Source organism: Narcine bancroftii, chromosome 2, assembly GCF_036971445.1.
Source record: "Narcine bancroftii isolate sNarBan1 chromosome 2, sNarBan1.hap1, whole genome shotgun sequence".
Lineage (NCBI taxonomy): Eukaryota > Metazoa > Chordata > Chondrichthyes > Torpediniformes > Narcinidae > Narcine > Narcine bancroftii.
Genome location: NC_091470.1, coordinates 176,040,019 through 176,057,209, shown reverse-complemented (window position 1 = coordinate 176,057,209; position 17,191 = coordinate 176,040,019). Strand labels below are relative to the sequence as shown.

Here is a 17,191-nt window from a genome sequence, read left to right as displayed (position 1 = left end):
ACAAATTGGAGGAACATAATCTCATGTTGCACCTGGGCACTCTCTAACCAGATGGCAATAACATCAACTTCTGTTAAACCCCTCCCCGAGTCTCACACTCTTTCCCTATTCCTCCAACTCCTCACCCTCCTCTCCATTGAGATATCTGCCCCCTTACCTCATCACTTCTCAGAAGTGTTCTTTTACCCTCACATCTGTATCCACATATGACCTCTTACCTCTCCTTTTCTCCCTCCTCTCCCCTTCCTCCCCCCCTGCCCATTCCCTCCACCCCTTCCCTCCTCCCCCTCCGCCCCTCCCTCCCGCCGCCCCTCCCTCCCTCCCGCCGCCCCTCCCTCCCTCCCGCCGCCCCTCCCTCCCTCCCGCCGCCCCTCCCTCCCTCCCGCCGCCCCTCCCTCCCTCCCGCCGCCCCTCCCTCCCTCCCGCCGCCCCTCCCTCCCTCCCGCCGCCCCTCCCTCCCTCCCGCCGCCCCTCCCTCCCTCCTCCCCTGCCCCTCCCTCCCTCCTCCCCTGCCCCTCCCTCCCTCCTCCCCTGCCCCTCCCTCCCTCCTCCCCTGCCCCTCCCTCCCTCCTCCCTCTGCCCCTTCCTCCCTCCTCCCTCTGCCCCTTCCTCCCTCCTCTCCTCCCTCTGCCCCTTCCTCCCTCCTCTCCTCCCTCTGCCCCTTCCTCCCTCCTCTCCTCCCTCTGCCCCTTCCTCCCTCCTCTCCTCCCTCTGCCCCTTCCTCCCTCCTCTCCTCCCTCTGCCCCTTCCTCCCTCCTCTCCTCCCTCTGCCCCTTCCTCCCTCCTCTCCTCCCTCTGCCCCTTCCTCCCTCCTCTCCTCCCTCTGCCCCTTCCTCCCTCCTCTCCTCCCTCTGCCCCTTCCTCCCTCCTCTCCTCCCTCTGCCCCTTCCTCCCTCCTCTCCTCCCTCTGCCCCTTCCTCCCTCCTCTCCTCCCTCTGCCCCTTCCTCCCTCCTCTCCTCCCTCTGTCCCTTCCTCCCTCCTCTCTTTTCTTCCCTCTGCCCCTTCCTCCCTCCTCTCCTTTCCCCCCTCTGCCACTTCCTCCCTCCCGCCCTTTTTATTTAGGCTCCAACCCAAAACATTATTGAGCCTTTACTTCCTGCATATGCTGTGTGACCCGCTGAGTTTCTCCAGAACGTTTAGAGTGTTGCCAGCCTGACGTTCCTCCTTCCACTGATGTGGGTCTGGTTTGTAGATTGCCTCAAGAGGCTTTTCAGTAACAATGGAACACTTACATCTCTGTCCCAAATTTGTGAGTTAAACTGTGATTTCAAAACTGATCAGTGACAAAATTTTAATTTTCAATGTTTCCAAAACAAACCTGATATCACATCTGTAAAAACAATTCTTTTTAACGTAATTACACTTTATTTTAGTATAATTTACTTCTCAGATACAAACCTTACAATTTCCTTTCCTAGCCCCCAGAAGTTTGAAAATTAAACAACTAAAGTGATTAAGTAACAAGCAGATAAAGGTAAAAAGAAAAAGAAAACTTCAGCGTCCCCGCTCATCCCTCTAATCGACCTCCACTTCTTGAGGAACTTCATTGCTGTAGTCCTTACGTATTTTGTTTGCTTTTTCAAACTGTCGGCTGTTGTTATCGCTGTGCACCAAAGTGCTCTAGATAAGGTTGCCATATTTTGGCAAAAGTATCATATTTATTTATTAAATTATGTTATTTTCTCAAGGCCACACAGTTGTGGATCTCCGTGGACCATCGAGTGATGAGCGGGGGGGGGGGGGGGGAGTCGGACTTCCATTGATTTTAATGTATTATTTTGCTACTGACAGGGCAATATCTACAAATTTCATATGGAATTTAGTTAATGTTCTGCCCACATCCTTTGGGTTCCCAATCAATACAGCCCTGGATCCAGCGGGAAGTCTGTTCCCATAATGGTAGTTAATTATTGAATAATTCCAACTGTTATGAGCCCAGAGGACCCCAAAACCAAGCAGCAATAGATATTCACCAAGAGACATGGTTACTTAAACAAAAGTTGCTTTTAATTATGAACACAGGATCAAACTTTATCTTATTACTATTAACTTAACCTAACAACCCCCTTCTAATTCTCAGCGGATGTGTATTTAATGTGTGTGTAAGTTCAGCAAGGTTCTTAAATTCACAGTCCAATCTCACTTCTCATTCCTCCAAGTTCATTGGTTGCAGGCAATTCTTATACTGTGCACAGAATTTAATGTTTATCACTTTCATCAGGCTTTGGTGCTTGAAAGGTAAATGGTTACTGCCCAGGAAGGTTCTTGTCTGTTTTCAGAGAGAGATTTGTTTTTCCTGGACATAAACTGATCCCTTTTCATCAGCTACATCAATGTCTTCTGAAGAAACCTGGCCCATCAGGGTACTCCAGATGATAACCTCTTTCTTTCAGGTCACCACAGAGCTCCTTTTCTGTTTCCCTTATTTCAAGTGAAACATTATACAGCCAGTCATCTCCTCTTACATGAGCCACAAAGGCTTTGACCAGGTTGAACTAAACACTCACAATCCATCTTTAAAATGGGGGTTTCCAAAAGTTTGCCAGCTTGTCCTATTCCAGTCCCAGGTGTTGCTGCTGAACTGTAGCACTGCAGAATTGAATTCTCTCTCTCACACACACACACACACACACACACACACACACACACACACACACACACACACACACACACACACACACACACACACACACACACACACACAGACACACAGAGAAAAAGCTGTGACTCTCACTCTGCTTGACCCTCTTAGAACAGGAAACTGCACTCAGACAGCCTGTGGCTCTGACAAGTTCTTTCATCTGTTGTTTTTCAAAACAACAATCCATTAGTGAAGTCCCTTGGGTATTCTTCAAAGTTTTTGCAAAGACTTTCAGAGCCAGACTGACTAATTTGAGCAGAGCTGCAGTATTTTAAATGAGATCTGTCCTGGTGTTTGCATGTGACCTACACTAAACAAATCCTCCCACACTTTATCTCCAAAATCATATCTATATACACAATATAAAACAACATATTCTGTCACACAACCAAAAGGGTCTCACCTTCACAGAGGTCCATGTGGAATGTATAAAGGTACCAATTTCTAACCCACACCTGAAGCACATTTCCGAATCTCTGATTTTCCTTTATGTAACTTTTATAGTGTGAAATATAATTGGTGTAGAAATTATATTGTCTGGCGTTGATCACTGATGTTACACTTTCCCTACACAAATCTGACCAACGCTCTTCTTCGATGATCATTCCCAAGTCCAACTCCCACCTCTCCCTCCATCGTTGCAGGCCCAGCTTTGGGCTCTCACTTTGAAGTACAAAGTACATTCTGGGTAAACATTTGGGAGCCTCCCAGTCGAAGTAGCCCTTCCACTTCATTCCCTTCAGGTGGGGTCATGGTCAGGCCCCATTTTTCCTCTCAGGAAGGATCTTAACTGTAGAAAATAGTGAAAGGTTCCATTAGGAAAATCATATTTATCCTTCAGTTGTTCGAAGGACATGAGCTGTCTATTCTCGTAGCAGTCCTCAATAGTTTGCATCCCCTTTTGGTGCCAAATATCCAGAATTTTGTTGTCTAAATTCATACGCGTCAGTTTGTTACATATTAAGGGCGTTTTTGGCAAAATTACAATCTCTTTACTGATACAATCATTAATTTCCTTCCAGATATTTACCAGATGCTTTAGGATGGGGTTGTCAGTTCTTTTATTTATTAATTTGGTATTTGTTTTGTAAATTAAATTTTTTGCTATTCCCTCTCCAATTCTATGTAATCTTATGTTAACCCATTTTGGTGGTTCACCTTCTTCAAATAAAGATGCAAAGAGCCTTGACTGGGCTGCCAAGTAATATTTCCTAAAATCAGGTCATCGTAGCACCCAATTTATAATCCCACATCAATTTTTCCCCACAGAGTGCCTGGAGACTTTGTCATTCCACAGGAAGGTTCTTATGCTGTGATTTAATATTTTAAAAATGTTTTGGGGTAGATAAATAGGAATAGATTGAAATAAACATCTCGGCCACTCCTTCATTTTGAAGCAACTTACCCTCCCCATCAAAGTGATGGACAGGCTTCTCCATCTGCTTAAATCATCTGCAACTTTTCAACAATAGGGGGATAGTTGAATTCGTACAAGTTTCCCAAATCTCAATCTGTTGTTATCCAAGGTATATAAAACTACCTGATTGCCACTTGAAACAGCTCCTGTTTATATCTTTCATTATCTGAATCAGTCAAGGGCATAATCCTACTTTTTTTCCAAATCCAGAGATTATGCTGTAATCTTCCAGGGTGGCCTGTAATTTGGGCAATGATTTGGCTGGTTCCATCAAGTATAATTAGCAAATAGATTTATTTTTTGTTCAGTTTGGCCCACATTGAATCCCATGAAATTTTAATCTTGAGGCAAAATACACATCTTGCAAAGTCATATGGAATAGAACATTCTAGTACAGTACAGGCCCTTCAGCTGGTGCCAATCTATATAAACCTACTAACAGACTAAACCTTTCCTACCTCATATCCATAACTCTTCATTTCTCCTGTATCCATGAGCTTGTCTAAGAGTTTTTTTTTTTAAAATGTCCGTAATGTACCAACCTCCACCACCATCCCTGGCAATGCATTCCATACTCTCTGTGTATAATACCTGCCACTCAATCCTCCCCTCCCCTTCCCTTGTACAGATGTCCTCTGGTGTTTGCTACTTCTGCCCTGGGAAAAGGTTGTTGATTCTTCACCTTATCCATGCCTCTCCTAAATTTGTAGGCCTCTATTGAGTCACCTCTCATCATTTGCTCCAAAGAGAAATGCCCTAGTTCTGCCAACCTTGCCTCATAAAACACGTTCTGCAATTCAGGGAACACCTTGGTAAATCTTTTCTGCACCCTATCCAATAGCTTCCACATCCTTCATGTAATGGGGTGGAAAAAACTGTTCACTGACCAGAGATTAAAAGAGTCTGGCCATTCCAATGCGGCCTGGTTAATGTAGTGGTTAATGCAACGCTGTTACAATGCCAGTGAGCAGGATCAGAGTTCAAATCCTGTGCTGTCTGTAATGACTTTGTATATTCTCCCTGTGTCTGAGTTGTCTTTCCCTGGGCTTCCCACCATTTAAAATGCATTAGGGGTTGTAGGTCAATTGGTGTAATTGGGCAGTACAGGCTTGTGAGTGGAAAGGCCCAGTTACCGAGCTGTATATCTAAATTTTAAATAAAATTAAAATCAACCCCGGTCATTGCTTCGCTTTTGTACTCGTGATGAAATACCTTGAAGAAACCTTTACATCCCTCGCAGGTCCGAACACCATAATGTTGGCACGAAGCATTATCTCCACACACAGCGCACTGGCCTTCACTGGGAGGAGAGTTCTGAGTTGGTGGAGAGGGGTTGTCCATGACAATTGGACTGTCCAAGATGCCCGCCCCCTGGTCCGTGGGGTAAGGAGCAAATGTCATTGGGCCGAGGCCGGTGAGATCATAGGACGTGGAGTCGACCAACTGGTGCACCGTACTCGGCCCGTGGCAACTTGCCTCAATCCTCATTTGGCAACGTGGCCCCGGGAACTCGGGCGGCAACTGCTTGAAGGAAAAGAACGAAAGCTGGGGAACATTTTTTTGTTGATGTGACAAATGATCCATTTCGCTGCATTGGAACGAGTGATGAGGGAAGGATTCATCCCAAATGGACCCTTGCTGCATCGGGAAAGCAGGGGCTGAAGTGGACGGAACCGAGCACGAGGCACTGTAGTAGTGAGGAGATCCACACGGAAGTGCCACCTCGTCCCAATGCATGTTGATGGTGCCCACCATCTGCCCATCCTCCACTTTAAATGGAGGCTGCTGGTTGGTGACCATCAGCTGGCACAAGCAGTTATCAAAGTCCCCACTGTTACTGTCAATGAAAGTGTTGAAACTGGGGAGGGAGGTGGTGGCGGTAATCTCCGTGGCGGTGAGGTCCATTCCAAACTTGACAAATTCTGAATTCAGCAGGTCAGAGCTGTGATCCCCGTGCGGTCCTCCACACTGTGGCAACATCCCGCACTGAGCTTCAAGGCAAGGCATCTCTGAAAACAAAACATAGCAAACCCTCGTCATCCCGCCACTTCAGATTGCCTTTCTACACGAACGTGACTCCCGAAGTAAAATCGCACGGCTGTCAGAATCTCACTGGAAAAGTGGGGCGGCACGATTAGTGTAACGGTTTGTGTGACGCTATTTCAGAACCAGCGAGTCGGGTTCGAATCCACCGCTGTCTGGAAGGAACCACTGAATGCTACAGCACAGATGTAGGCCCTTCGACCCTTCTAGTCTGTGCCAAACTATTATTCTGCCTCACCCCACTGACGAGCAGCCAGACCAGATCCCTCTCATCTATGTACCAGTCCAATTTTTTTTTTTAATGTTAAAATTGAGCTCTAAATTCACCACTGCAGCTGGCAGCTCGTTCCACCATCTCACCACTCTGTGTGTGAACTGGTCACTAATTTTCCCCCCCTTAACCCATGTGCTCTGCTTTATATCTCACCTAATCTCATTGCAAAAAAAAACTGCTTGCATTTGGTCTCTCTCTACCCCTCAATTTTATCTCTACCAAATCTCCCCTTCATCTTCTACGGTCGAGGGAATAAAGTCCTAACCTGTTTAATCTTTCCTTGTAACTCAGTTCCAAAAGTCCAGGCGACATCCTAGTAAATCTTCTCCGTGCTCTTTCTATTTTATTGATATCTTTCCTTTAGTTAGGTGACCAAAACTGCACACAATACTCCAAATCTGGCCTCATCAATATCGTGTACAACTTTACCATAACATCCCAACTCCTGTACTCAATACTTTGATTTATGAAAGCCAATATGCCAAAAACTCTCTTTATGACCCTATCAACCGGTTTCAGGGAATTATGTATTTGTGTAACCAGAATCCTCTGTTCTATCATACTCCTCATGGCCCTACCATTTATGTCCTACCTTGGTTTGTCCTTCCAAAATTTAACACCTCACATTTGTCTGCATTAAATTCCATCTGCCATATTCTGGCCTATTTTTCCAGTTGGTCCAGATCCCTCTGAAAGCTTTGAAAGCCTTCTTCGCTGTCTATTACACCTCTAATCGTGTGATCACGCTGATCCAATTTACCATGCTAGATCATAGTGTGGTAAATTGGATCAGCAAGATCACATGATTGGAGGTGCAATGGACATTACTGTGTCCGTAGCAACACCTAGTTCTCGGTGTCCTCCATTTTAACAGCATTTGCTACATCGTGGCGTGACCGAGTGTCTGGTGGTATAACTGGATGGGTGCGCTGGGCTCGTTAGCCTTGGTTGGCAGCCAGCCTAAAAGAAGGAAAACTCCAATTGCAAACCTGGGCAGAAGGGGCTCATTAGCCTCGTCAGGCCATCCATCTGAGAGAAGGACACTCCGACCTTACGCCTACGACCCAAGGACCTGGCTGTCACCGCCCCAGTTTTCTGGATCGTGGCAGATAAACCCTGGGTGTAAAGGATGGGGCCAGTATTGCACACACTGCACTCCACCTAAAAAATCCACTATGCAGGCTCGAAGGATGTGCCCATGTCCACAATCCTTCCTGTATCTTTGCTCGTGAAGCCAAGCCAAGAGATTGAGGTAATATTACAGCTCCATAAAACTCTTATTAGTCCACACAGAATATTGTGTTTAGTCCTGGTCGCCTCATGACAAGAACGATGTGGAAGCTATGGAGATGGTGCACAGGAGATTTACCAGGATGTCAAACAGATTGAAGAACATGTTTTATGAGGGCAAGGTTAGCAAAGCTGGTGCTTTTCAAGGATGCATGGATTGGGTGGACGGCCAGTGCCTTTTTCCTGTGGCAAGTGCAGCAAACACCAGAGGACATCTGTACAAGATGAGAGGAGGAAAGGTTAGGGAGACGTCAGGGGTAAGTTGATTGCACAGGGATTAGTGGGGCCTGGAATGCCTTGCCAAGGGGTGGGTGGTGGAGGCTGGTACAGTAGGGACATCAAAAAAAAAAACTGAGATAGTTGTGGGTTCCAGAAATGGGGTGCCAGGAAGAGTGTTAGAAGCAGTTACAACTGTACCATTTAAGAGTTTTCCAGACAGACACATGGTCATGGAGGGAATGGAGTGATCTGAACCATGTGCAGGCTATCGAGTTGTGGTTTAGTTTTGGCATCATGTTCAGCTCAGACAAGTGGGCCAAAGGGCCTGTTCCTCAGCTGTGTCATTTCATGCTCTAAAGCAGCCTTAATTTTGAAATTAAAGAATAAATTGGACAGATATTGGATGGGAGGGGGATATGGAGCGATATCGGATGGGTGCAGGCATGGGAATAGACAGAAATATAGATTGCCACAGGCTAGAAGGGCTGAAGGGCCTGTTTCTGTGCTGGTGTTCTATGGTTCTGTGGCTCCACTGTTCCCTGGTGTTACACAGTGACAGACCCATCCATTGTGATATGGTGGCAGCCTGTCCCCCCCACCAGTACTGTATTATACAGTAATCAAATAGCCCATCCCCACCAATACTGTACCTGGGTGTTATACAGTAACAGAACCCTTACCTACCAGTACATTTTAGAAGAATTTGGATTGCTTCATGGATGGAAGAGGCATGGAGGGCAATGGACTGGGTGTAGGTCAGTGAGGATAGGTTAAAAAAAATGGTTCGGCACAGATGAGAAGGACCAGAGAGGCCTGTTTCTGTGCTGTAAACTGCTATGGTTCTACTATACCCCATTGTTATACAGTGACAGACATGTCCCCATCTGTACTGTACCCCAGAGTTATACAGAGTGACAGACCCATCCCTATTTGTACTGTACTCAAGTGTTATATAGTAACAAACCCATCCCAATTCTACCCAGTGCTATACAGTAACAGACATGTCCCCACCAGTACTGTATCCCAATGTTAAACTGTGAATGACCTGCCCCACCATAACTCTACCCCAATGTTACACAGACCCATCCCAACCAGTACTGATCCCCAGTATTAAACAATGACAGACCCCTCCCCACCTGTACTATACTCCGGTGTTATAGTGACCAATCCGTCCCCACCAGTACTGTACCCCAGTGTTATAGTGACAGACCATGCCCACCAGTAGTGTACACCAGTGTTATAAAATTACAGACTTGTCCCCATCAGTACTGAACCCTATTGTTGCACAATTACAGAACCATCCCCCTCAGCACTGTACCCCACCAATGTCCCACCAGTACTCTACCACAGTGTTATAACATGACGCAGCCATTCATACCGGTAGTGTACCCCAGTATTATAGTGACAGATCCATCCCCACCAGAACTACACCCCAGTATTATACAGTGACAGGTCTGTCCCTACCAGTACTGTACCCTGGTGTTATACAGTGACAGACCCACACCCCACCAGTACTGAACCCCAGTGTTAAACAGTGACCAACCTGTCCTCACCAGTACTGCAGTCCAGTGTTACATAGGTTTCAAATCCAGATTGATTGGTAAAGTATGTACATGACATCACATACAACCCTAATATTCAATAAGGAGTGGTATTGAAAGTTTTAAAGATCTTTTTATTCAAGATCATTTTGTCTCTCTGGAACAATTGACAGTAAAATTTAAATTACCCAATACTCATTTAGAATAGATAATTGCAAGTCATGCATTTTGTTCAGACCAAACTCTGATTTTCCATTAATTCCTGAAACAAACATTCTTGACGTTTTTTTGATTTACAGATTTCCCACTGAAGCTCAATTTCAATTATTTAAAACAATTTGATGGATTTACAAATTTCCTTGCTAGTTGAGATCAAGAATAATGGGAACTTGATCTGGATTTATCACTTTCAGATGAGGATTGGGACACAACACTTAATTTGATTAACGAGTCCTCCTGTGCACAACATTGTTTGTTGCAATTGAAATTGACAGAGTACATATATCTAAAGTCAAATCGTCTTGATTTTATCTTGATATTGATCCATTATGTGATATGTGTAAAACCCTTGAGGCTTCATTGATCCATATGTTTTGGGCTTGCCCTAGTCTAGAAACATTTTGTAAAGAAAATTTCGAACTCTAGCAGGGATTTTTAAAGTCAAATTAGAACCAGGCCCTTTAATCGCTCTATTTTGTTTTTCTCAAGAAAAATATATATTATTGACTCCATCTCAGAAGAGAATTTTAGCTTTTACCTTCTCGAACGCTAGACAGGCAATTCCGATGGAATAGGAAGGCAACACTCCACCTACTTATACTCAATGGTTACATGATATCATGTCCTATGTTCGTAAAAAAAAAATCAGATACAACATTAAACATATAAAGTTTAATTTTCATAAAATGTGGGGTCCATTCCTGAATCACTATCACAATTTAAAGATTTAAGGTGTTTGGATGCTCTGGTTTCTGGAGGTCACTGTTCAATTCGTATGTTCATTATTTATATCAGTTAACTTTCGTTAGATAAAGAACTGTAAACAGATAACAAATGTGAACAAACTGACTGTGCAATACAGAGAAAATTGAAAAAAAAATCAATAAATGCACGTCAGAGTCCTTAAATGAATCCCTGATTGAGTTTGTCATTGAGGAGTCTGATGGTGGAGGGGAAGCAGCTGTTCCTGAACCTGATGGTGCGAGTCTTGTGGCACCGATACCTCTTTCTTGATGGCAGCAGCGAGAACAGAACGTGTGCTAGGTGGTTTGGATCCTTGATGATTGCCACTGCTCTCGGAAGTCAGCATTCTCTCTAGATGTGCTCAACAGTGGGAAATGTTTTGCCTGTTATGTCCTGGGTTGTGTCCACTACCTTTTTGAGGGTTTTACACTCAGAGATATTAGTGCCCCAATACCAGGCAAAGATGTAGCCAGTCAGTACACTTTCCACCGCACACCTGTAGAAATTTGCCAGGGTTTCTGGTGTCAAACCAAACCACAACCTCCTGAGGAAGTAAAAATGCTGACATGCTTTCTTCATTATGACATTAGTGTGTTGGGTCAAGGAAATATCCTCAGAGGGGGGGTGTGGCAAAATGGCGTAGGGAGTAGAGGTGAGATTCCACCACTCCCCAGTTGAATAATTAATATTCTAACAATTTAAAAAATTCAGGTATTATGTGTTTTTATAAGATTTTAAAGAATTTTGACAGTCATAATGAAAGCTACTAAAACCTCAAACTTCAAAAAAGGCACAGTTTAAAAGAGCAGAAAGTGCAGAGGAGTTGAGGCCTACCTCGTTGAAGGATTCCCCAGAGATCGATTTTTGAACAGCTTAAGATCCAAATACCAGGTAATTTTAACTCCAGCACTCTCGACGCAAGATGGCACCGCCGCTGGCCGTCTGTCTGAGGAGAGTCGTGCTCGTGATTCAGAACACGCTCTCGGGGACACAGGGCCTTCTGGTGAGCGGAGGCCCGATACCCTATCGAAGTCTTGAGCACGTCAGACAAACTTCCAACGTGCTGAGCCCGACGGCGGAAATGTCGGACCTCCGTCGTGGGGCCCAGTTAGTACTGGGCACATGTGCGAAGATTTGCGCAGCGCACAGTGTCGGAACGGGTCCCAACGACAAGGCCGATCCTCTCCCGACGGTCCGAACATGTCGGGCCTGTGGGAGAGGGAATGCTGACCCGGAGTCGGGAGGCCCGGGCAGCAGCATCTGCCTTACCCACTGATGAAGGGGAAGAAGATGAGATAGAAGAACATTCTGAAGAAGAACTGGAACAGATATTGAAAGCTGCCAGACTTATTAAAGGTAGGCCTCAAATCTTGTAAAAACTTCCAGAAGTAAATCTCCCAAGTTTACAAACTTTTAAAATAGTATAGGTGGAAGAAGATTGTCTGTTTCAGAGGAGTTTATGCGACGTATGGATAATATGGCTGGTCAAATTACTCAAGGTTTTCAAGAAAGCAAGCTCCAATTTACTGAATTAAGAGGTGAAGTGGGATCGATTAAGCAAGATGTAGTTAAATGTTTAAGAGAAGTGGATGTGGTCCAGGGGGAATTTAAGGATATCAAGTGAGCATTTCGTGATTGTTCCGATACTGTAGATCGATATAATGAATGAATAGACTATTTGGAACACTGTTTAACAGATTGGAATGTTCAGAAGTGTGAATTTTTGCAGAAGATCGACTTGTTGGAAAACCAAAGTAGACATAATAATGTTAAAATAGTGGGTTTGCCAGAAGATTTTGAAGGAACGGATCCGGTGAAGTTTTTTCGGAAATGGATTCCTGAAGTGTTGGGAAAATATGCTTTTCCAGAAGGATTGGAACTGGAGAGAGCACATAGAGCATTATGAAGAAAAGTTTTCTCTGATCAATCCCTACGGGCAGTTCTTATTTGTTGTTTAAGGTATCAAGATCGTGAGTTAATTTTACGATTGGCAGTTCAGAAAGCTCGGCAGAATCATGCTGATTCAGGGTCGTAGGGTTTTTTTTATAAATGCAGACTTAAGTCAAGATGTGATACGACGTCGGAAGGAGTTTAATCCAGCAAAGACTTTGTTATGGAAGAAGAGTTATCGGTTTGCTTTTAGGTACCCTGCTGTGCTAAAGGTGTTTCACGGAGATTTTCAGGCCAAGTTTTTTTGATGATGAGGTTGAAGGTCTGTCTTTCGCAAATTCTTTGCCAAATAATTCTCATAGTTTTGAGTTACAGAAACAATCAAAACCAAATGGTTCTCTGAAACGTAATGGCAATGGGAACGAGAGTAGCAAGAGAAATGGTTGAGATCAACATTTGATCCGGAAAGGAGAAGAGGATTTATCTACTGTTGCAATTGGTGTTCAGGATCAATCTGGTGGAGTTGTGAGGGGAGTGGATTGAATTAATATTGTTATTTAGGTGAAATATTGAGATATATGAATATCAGATTGGGTGGGGGGTGGATGGCACTATAGCTTCTGAAGTCATCTGCCTCTAGTGGTTTAGACCACACCCAGTCAATAGAGGGAGGTACTACTTTTGTGATTTTGTTTCTTTTTTTTAGGGGGTCTTAAAGAGGGGGAAGGAGGGGGAGTGGTCTTTTTTCCTCCCTTTTCTCCTCTTTTTTTTGGTTTTGTTGTTTTTTTTCTTAATGGTTTATTTGTATTTTATTTAGATTAAGGTTAAAGGGTGAGGGGGGAGGGTTTTTTCTTTTACCAGAGCTTTAGTGTGTTTGTGGGATGGTTGTATTAAAAGTTATTTGTTAAGATAAAATGAGTAAATTGAATTTTGTGACATTTAATGTTAAAGGGATGAATCATCCAATAAAGAGGAAGCGGGGGTTGGATTACATTAAGAAGGTGAAGGTGGATATTGCTTTTCTACAAGAGGCGCATCTGACAGAAAAGGAAATTTTGAAATTGAAGAGAGACTGAGTTGGACATGTTTTGGCATCTTCTTTTAATTCTAAGGCCAGGGGAGTGGTGATTTTGGTACATAACAGGGTACTTTTTTTATTTTGGAATCTGGTTTTGAAAACGCTGGAAGAATTTTGAAGGTGAATTGTAAATTGCTTTCCGAAACTTGGACTTTAATGAATTTGTATGCACCAAATGAAGATGATGTACAATTTGTAACTGATGCTTTTTTTAAAATTTGAACCAATCAAATGAGAATATAATGTTAGGAGGGGACTTTAACTGCTGTTTGGATCCACTGCTGGATAAATCTCCAAAAATTGTTAAGAAAACTAAGATGGCTAAAAGGGTGATAGAAGCGATGGAGGTATTAAATTTGGTTGATATATGGCGACATATTCATCCAACCAAGAAGGATTATTCATTTTATTCTGCTCATCATGATTCATTTTCTAGAATAGATCTTTTTCTGGTTTCAGCTCATCTACAGGGAAGGGTTGATATGCAGAATATAAAAGTAGAATATTGTCAGATCATTCTTTATTGTTGATTTCTTGTGAGGTTGCTGAGAAAATTGAAATAACTTGTTGGAGGTTTAATAAGATGTTACTTAGACAACCTGAATTTGTTTTGTTTTTGAGAGATGAGGTTAAACTTTTTCTGGAAATAAATGAGGGATCAGTACAAAGTAAATTTACATTGTGGGATGCTTTGAAAGTATACTTGAGAGGTCAAATTATTAGTTAAATAGCTGAGGTGAAAAAGCAATATACAGTGGAACTTTTGGAGTTCGAGAAAGAGATTGCAGATTTAGAGAAAAAGTTACAGGAAAATGCAATGGAAGATAATAAGATACAGTTATCTGATTTGAAACTTCATCATAATACGAAGCAAACAATTATGAGAGATTGCTTTTGAGATCAAAACAGTGGTATTATGAATTAGGGGAAAAGCACATAAAGTATTGGCATGGCAGTTGAAAACTGAACAAACCTAGAACAATTAATGCAATACATGGAAATTTAGGTGTCACAGGAGATTAATGAAGAATTCCGTGCCTTTTACCAAGATTTGTATACACATATATAATCATATAACAATTTCAGTACAGAAATAGGCCAATTTGGCCCTTCTAGTCTGCACTGATCCAAGTACCCTCCTCTAATCCCACTTACCAGCACTCTGCCATATCCCTCCATTCCCCCTCCCATCCATAGACTTATCTAACTCTTTCTTAAATGACAAAATCGACTCTGCCTCCACCACCTTTCCCTGAAGTCCATTCCACACAGTAACCATTCTCTGAGTAAAGAAGTTCCCCCTCAAGTTACTCCTAAACCTTGACACATTTTTGTCTAAATTGAATTTATCTTCTTTGGAGGAGGAAGATGTAAAATTGTTATACTTCATTTACGGATTTTGACTTAAAAGAGGCATTACAATCTATACCGATTGGTAAATCACCTGGTGAGGATGGATTTACGGTAGAATTTTATAAAGAATTTCATGATTTGTTGTTTCCAGTGTACATGGATGTATTGAAGGAGGTTACTGTTTTTACTGGGTTGTTTCCTGAATCATTTTCAAAATCATTGAACAGTTATACCAAAGAAAGATAGAGACCCATTGAAAGTTGGTTCTTATAGGCCTATATCTTTATTGAATGTAGACTATAAGATTGTAGCAAAAGTTTTAGCAAATAGATTGGGTATTTTTTTACCAAAATTGGTGCATGTGGATCATGCAGGGTTTATTAAAAATAGATATTCAGTTGATAATATTACTAGATTACTTACAATAATTACTTACAATAATCAAGACAGCAACTTAATCAACCAATGATATTAGCATTAGACGCTGAGAAAGCTTTTGATCGAGTCAAGTGGAAATTCTTATTTAAAGTGCTGGAGAGATTTAAATTTCAACTGTCTTTAATTGGCTGAGTTAGGCATTATATATGAAACCTTCCACACAGGTGGTGACAAATGGTCAGATTTCTCAAGTATTTACTTTTTATAGGTCAACTCGACAGGGCTGTCCATTATCACCAGCCTTATTTGCATTAGTTATAAAACCTTTAGTCCAGGCAATTAGACAAAATACAAATATTCAAGGTACTACGATTGGGCAACAAGAGTATAAAATTAATTTATTTGCAGATGATGTGTTGATATATTTATCTAAACCTAAGAATTCTTTACAAGATTTGTAAAGAATGTCAGGGTATAAAGTAAATTGGGATAAAAGTGAGATATTACCTGTATCTGATGAGGATTATTCAGATGGTATGCAAATTACTAAATTTAAATGGTCAGAGAAGATTAAATATTTAGGTGTAATTATTGACAAGGAGTTTAAGAATTTGTACAGTTTAAATTATTTATCTTTGTTAAACAAGATTAAGTCTGACTTAAATCAATGGAAGGATCTACCATTGATATTAATTGGTCAGGTAAATTGTGTTAAAATGAATATATATATCCACGCATTTGTTCCAATCAATTCTGTATACGGTACCATGGAAATTTTTTTAAAGTATTAAATAAAGTAATATGTTCTTTTTTTATGGAAAGGTAAATTATCTTGAGTATCAACGCAAAGGTTGACGTGGTCATATGATTTGGGAGGCCTTCAATTACCACATTTTCAAAATTATTATCAGGCAGCACAGTTGAAATTTATTAGTAGAATGATATTGATCAAAATCTGATGTGGGCTTATGTGGAAATGGATCAGATTAAAGAAAGATCAATACATAATTTTATATATAAATGGAATTTATTGCTTTTACAAACATACAAGTTACCTGTTTTAACTCATTTATTTAAAGTATGAAGTAAATGGAACAAACTTACAGGTTTGAAAGAAGTATGTTCAATTAAAACTCCGTTAGATCAAAATCAGTTGATACCTTTTTTCTATGCACAATCCTCATTTGAAGGAATGGGGTTTAAAGGACAAATCCTTTTGAAGATTGTTTTGAGGCAGGTTCATTTCTTTCATTTGATAGGCTTAGGGAGAAGTTTGGGATATCATAAAATACATTATTTGCCTATTATCAAGTATGTGATTTTTTTAATGAATAGTTTGATATTACCAATAGAATTAAAGTTTGAAATATTGTTTATGGATAAAGGAAAGAAAGGGTTTGTTTCTGAAATGTATTCGATGTTACAGTCAAAAATGAAGAAAGTAGGCGCATTGAGAAAAAGAGATAAATGGGAACAGGAGTTATCTACTATTTCTGAGGAAGAATGATCAGATTTATGTTTGCATAGTGTCACAAAATCAGTTAATGTGCATTATAGTTTAGTCAATTATAATTTTTTACATCAGTTATATTTAACTCCTGAAAAGTTAAAGAGGTATGGTTTTAGAGATTCTGATCTGTGTTTTCGGTGTGGAGATCAGATAGGTACTTTTGTTCATTCTGTGTGGAATTCTACAAAGGTTAAACCCTTTTGGGAAAAGATTATAAAATTTTTGCGAGATTTATTTCAAATAGATTTACATGTGGATCTATGGTTGTGTTTATTAGGATATATGAATCCATTAACAACGCGTTTGGATAAATCTTGGATTGCATTTATTCAATTGAGCTTGGCAGTAGCTAGGAAGTGTAGTGCGGTAACTTGGAGAAATGATGCAGAGTTGAGTATACAGAGGTGGCATAATGTTTATACTTAGAGAAAATTACATATAATTTGAGAAATAATTATTCTTTTTTTGAAAAAATGTGGACTCCATATTTGAAATTAAACGCAAATATTTTTGTTTGATTTGTTGAAATGATGTATTGTAACCTAACCCACTTTATTTGTTTGTTTCAATACTTTTCTTTGTGTATGTTAAGG

General features: G+C 41.5%; 1 protein-coding gene across 1 annotated transcript in view; it reads right to left on the bottom strand.

The window, feature by feature from the left end:
* LOC138754631 (nuclear receptor subfamily 4 group A member 1-like) overlaps positions 1 to 17,191 on the bottom strand; it is an 81,085-nt gene that overhangs the window by 48,335 nt on the left and 15,559 nt on the right. The window contains exon 2 of the mRNA XM_069919180.1: positions 5,272 to 6,068. Within this exon, the coding sequence (XP_069775281.1) occupies positions 5,272 to 6,066 (795 nt within the window). The 5' untranslated portion in view covers positions 6,067 to 6,068. The remainder of the gene's footprint in view (positions 1 to 5,271; positions 6,069 to 17,191) is intronic.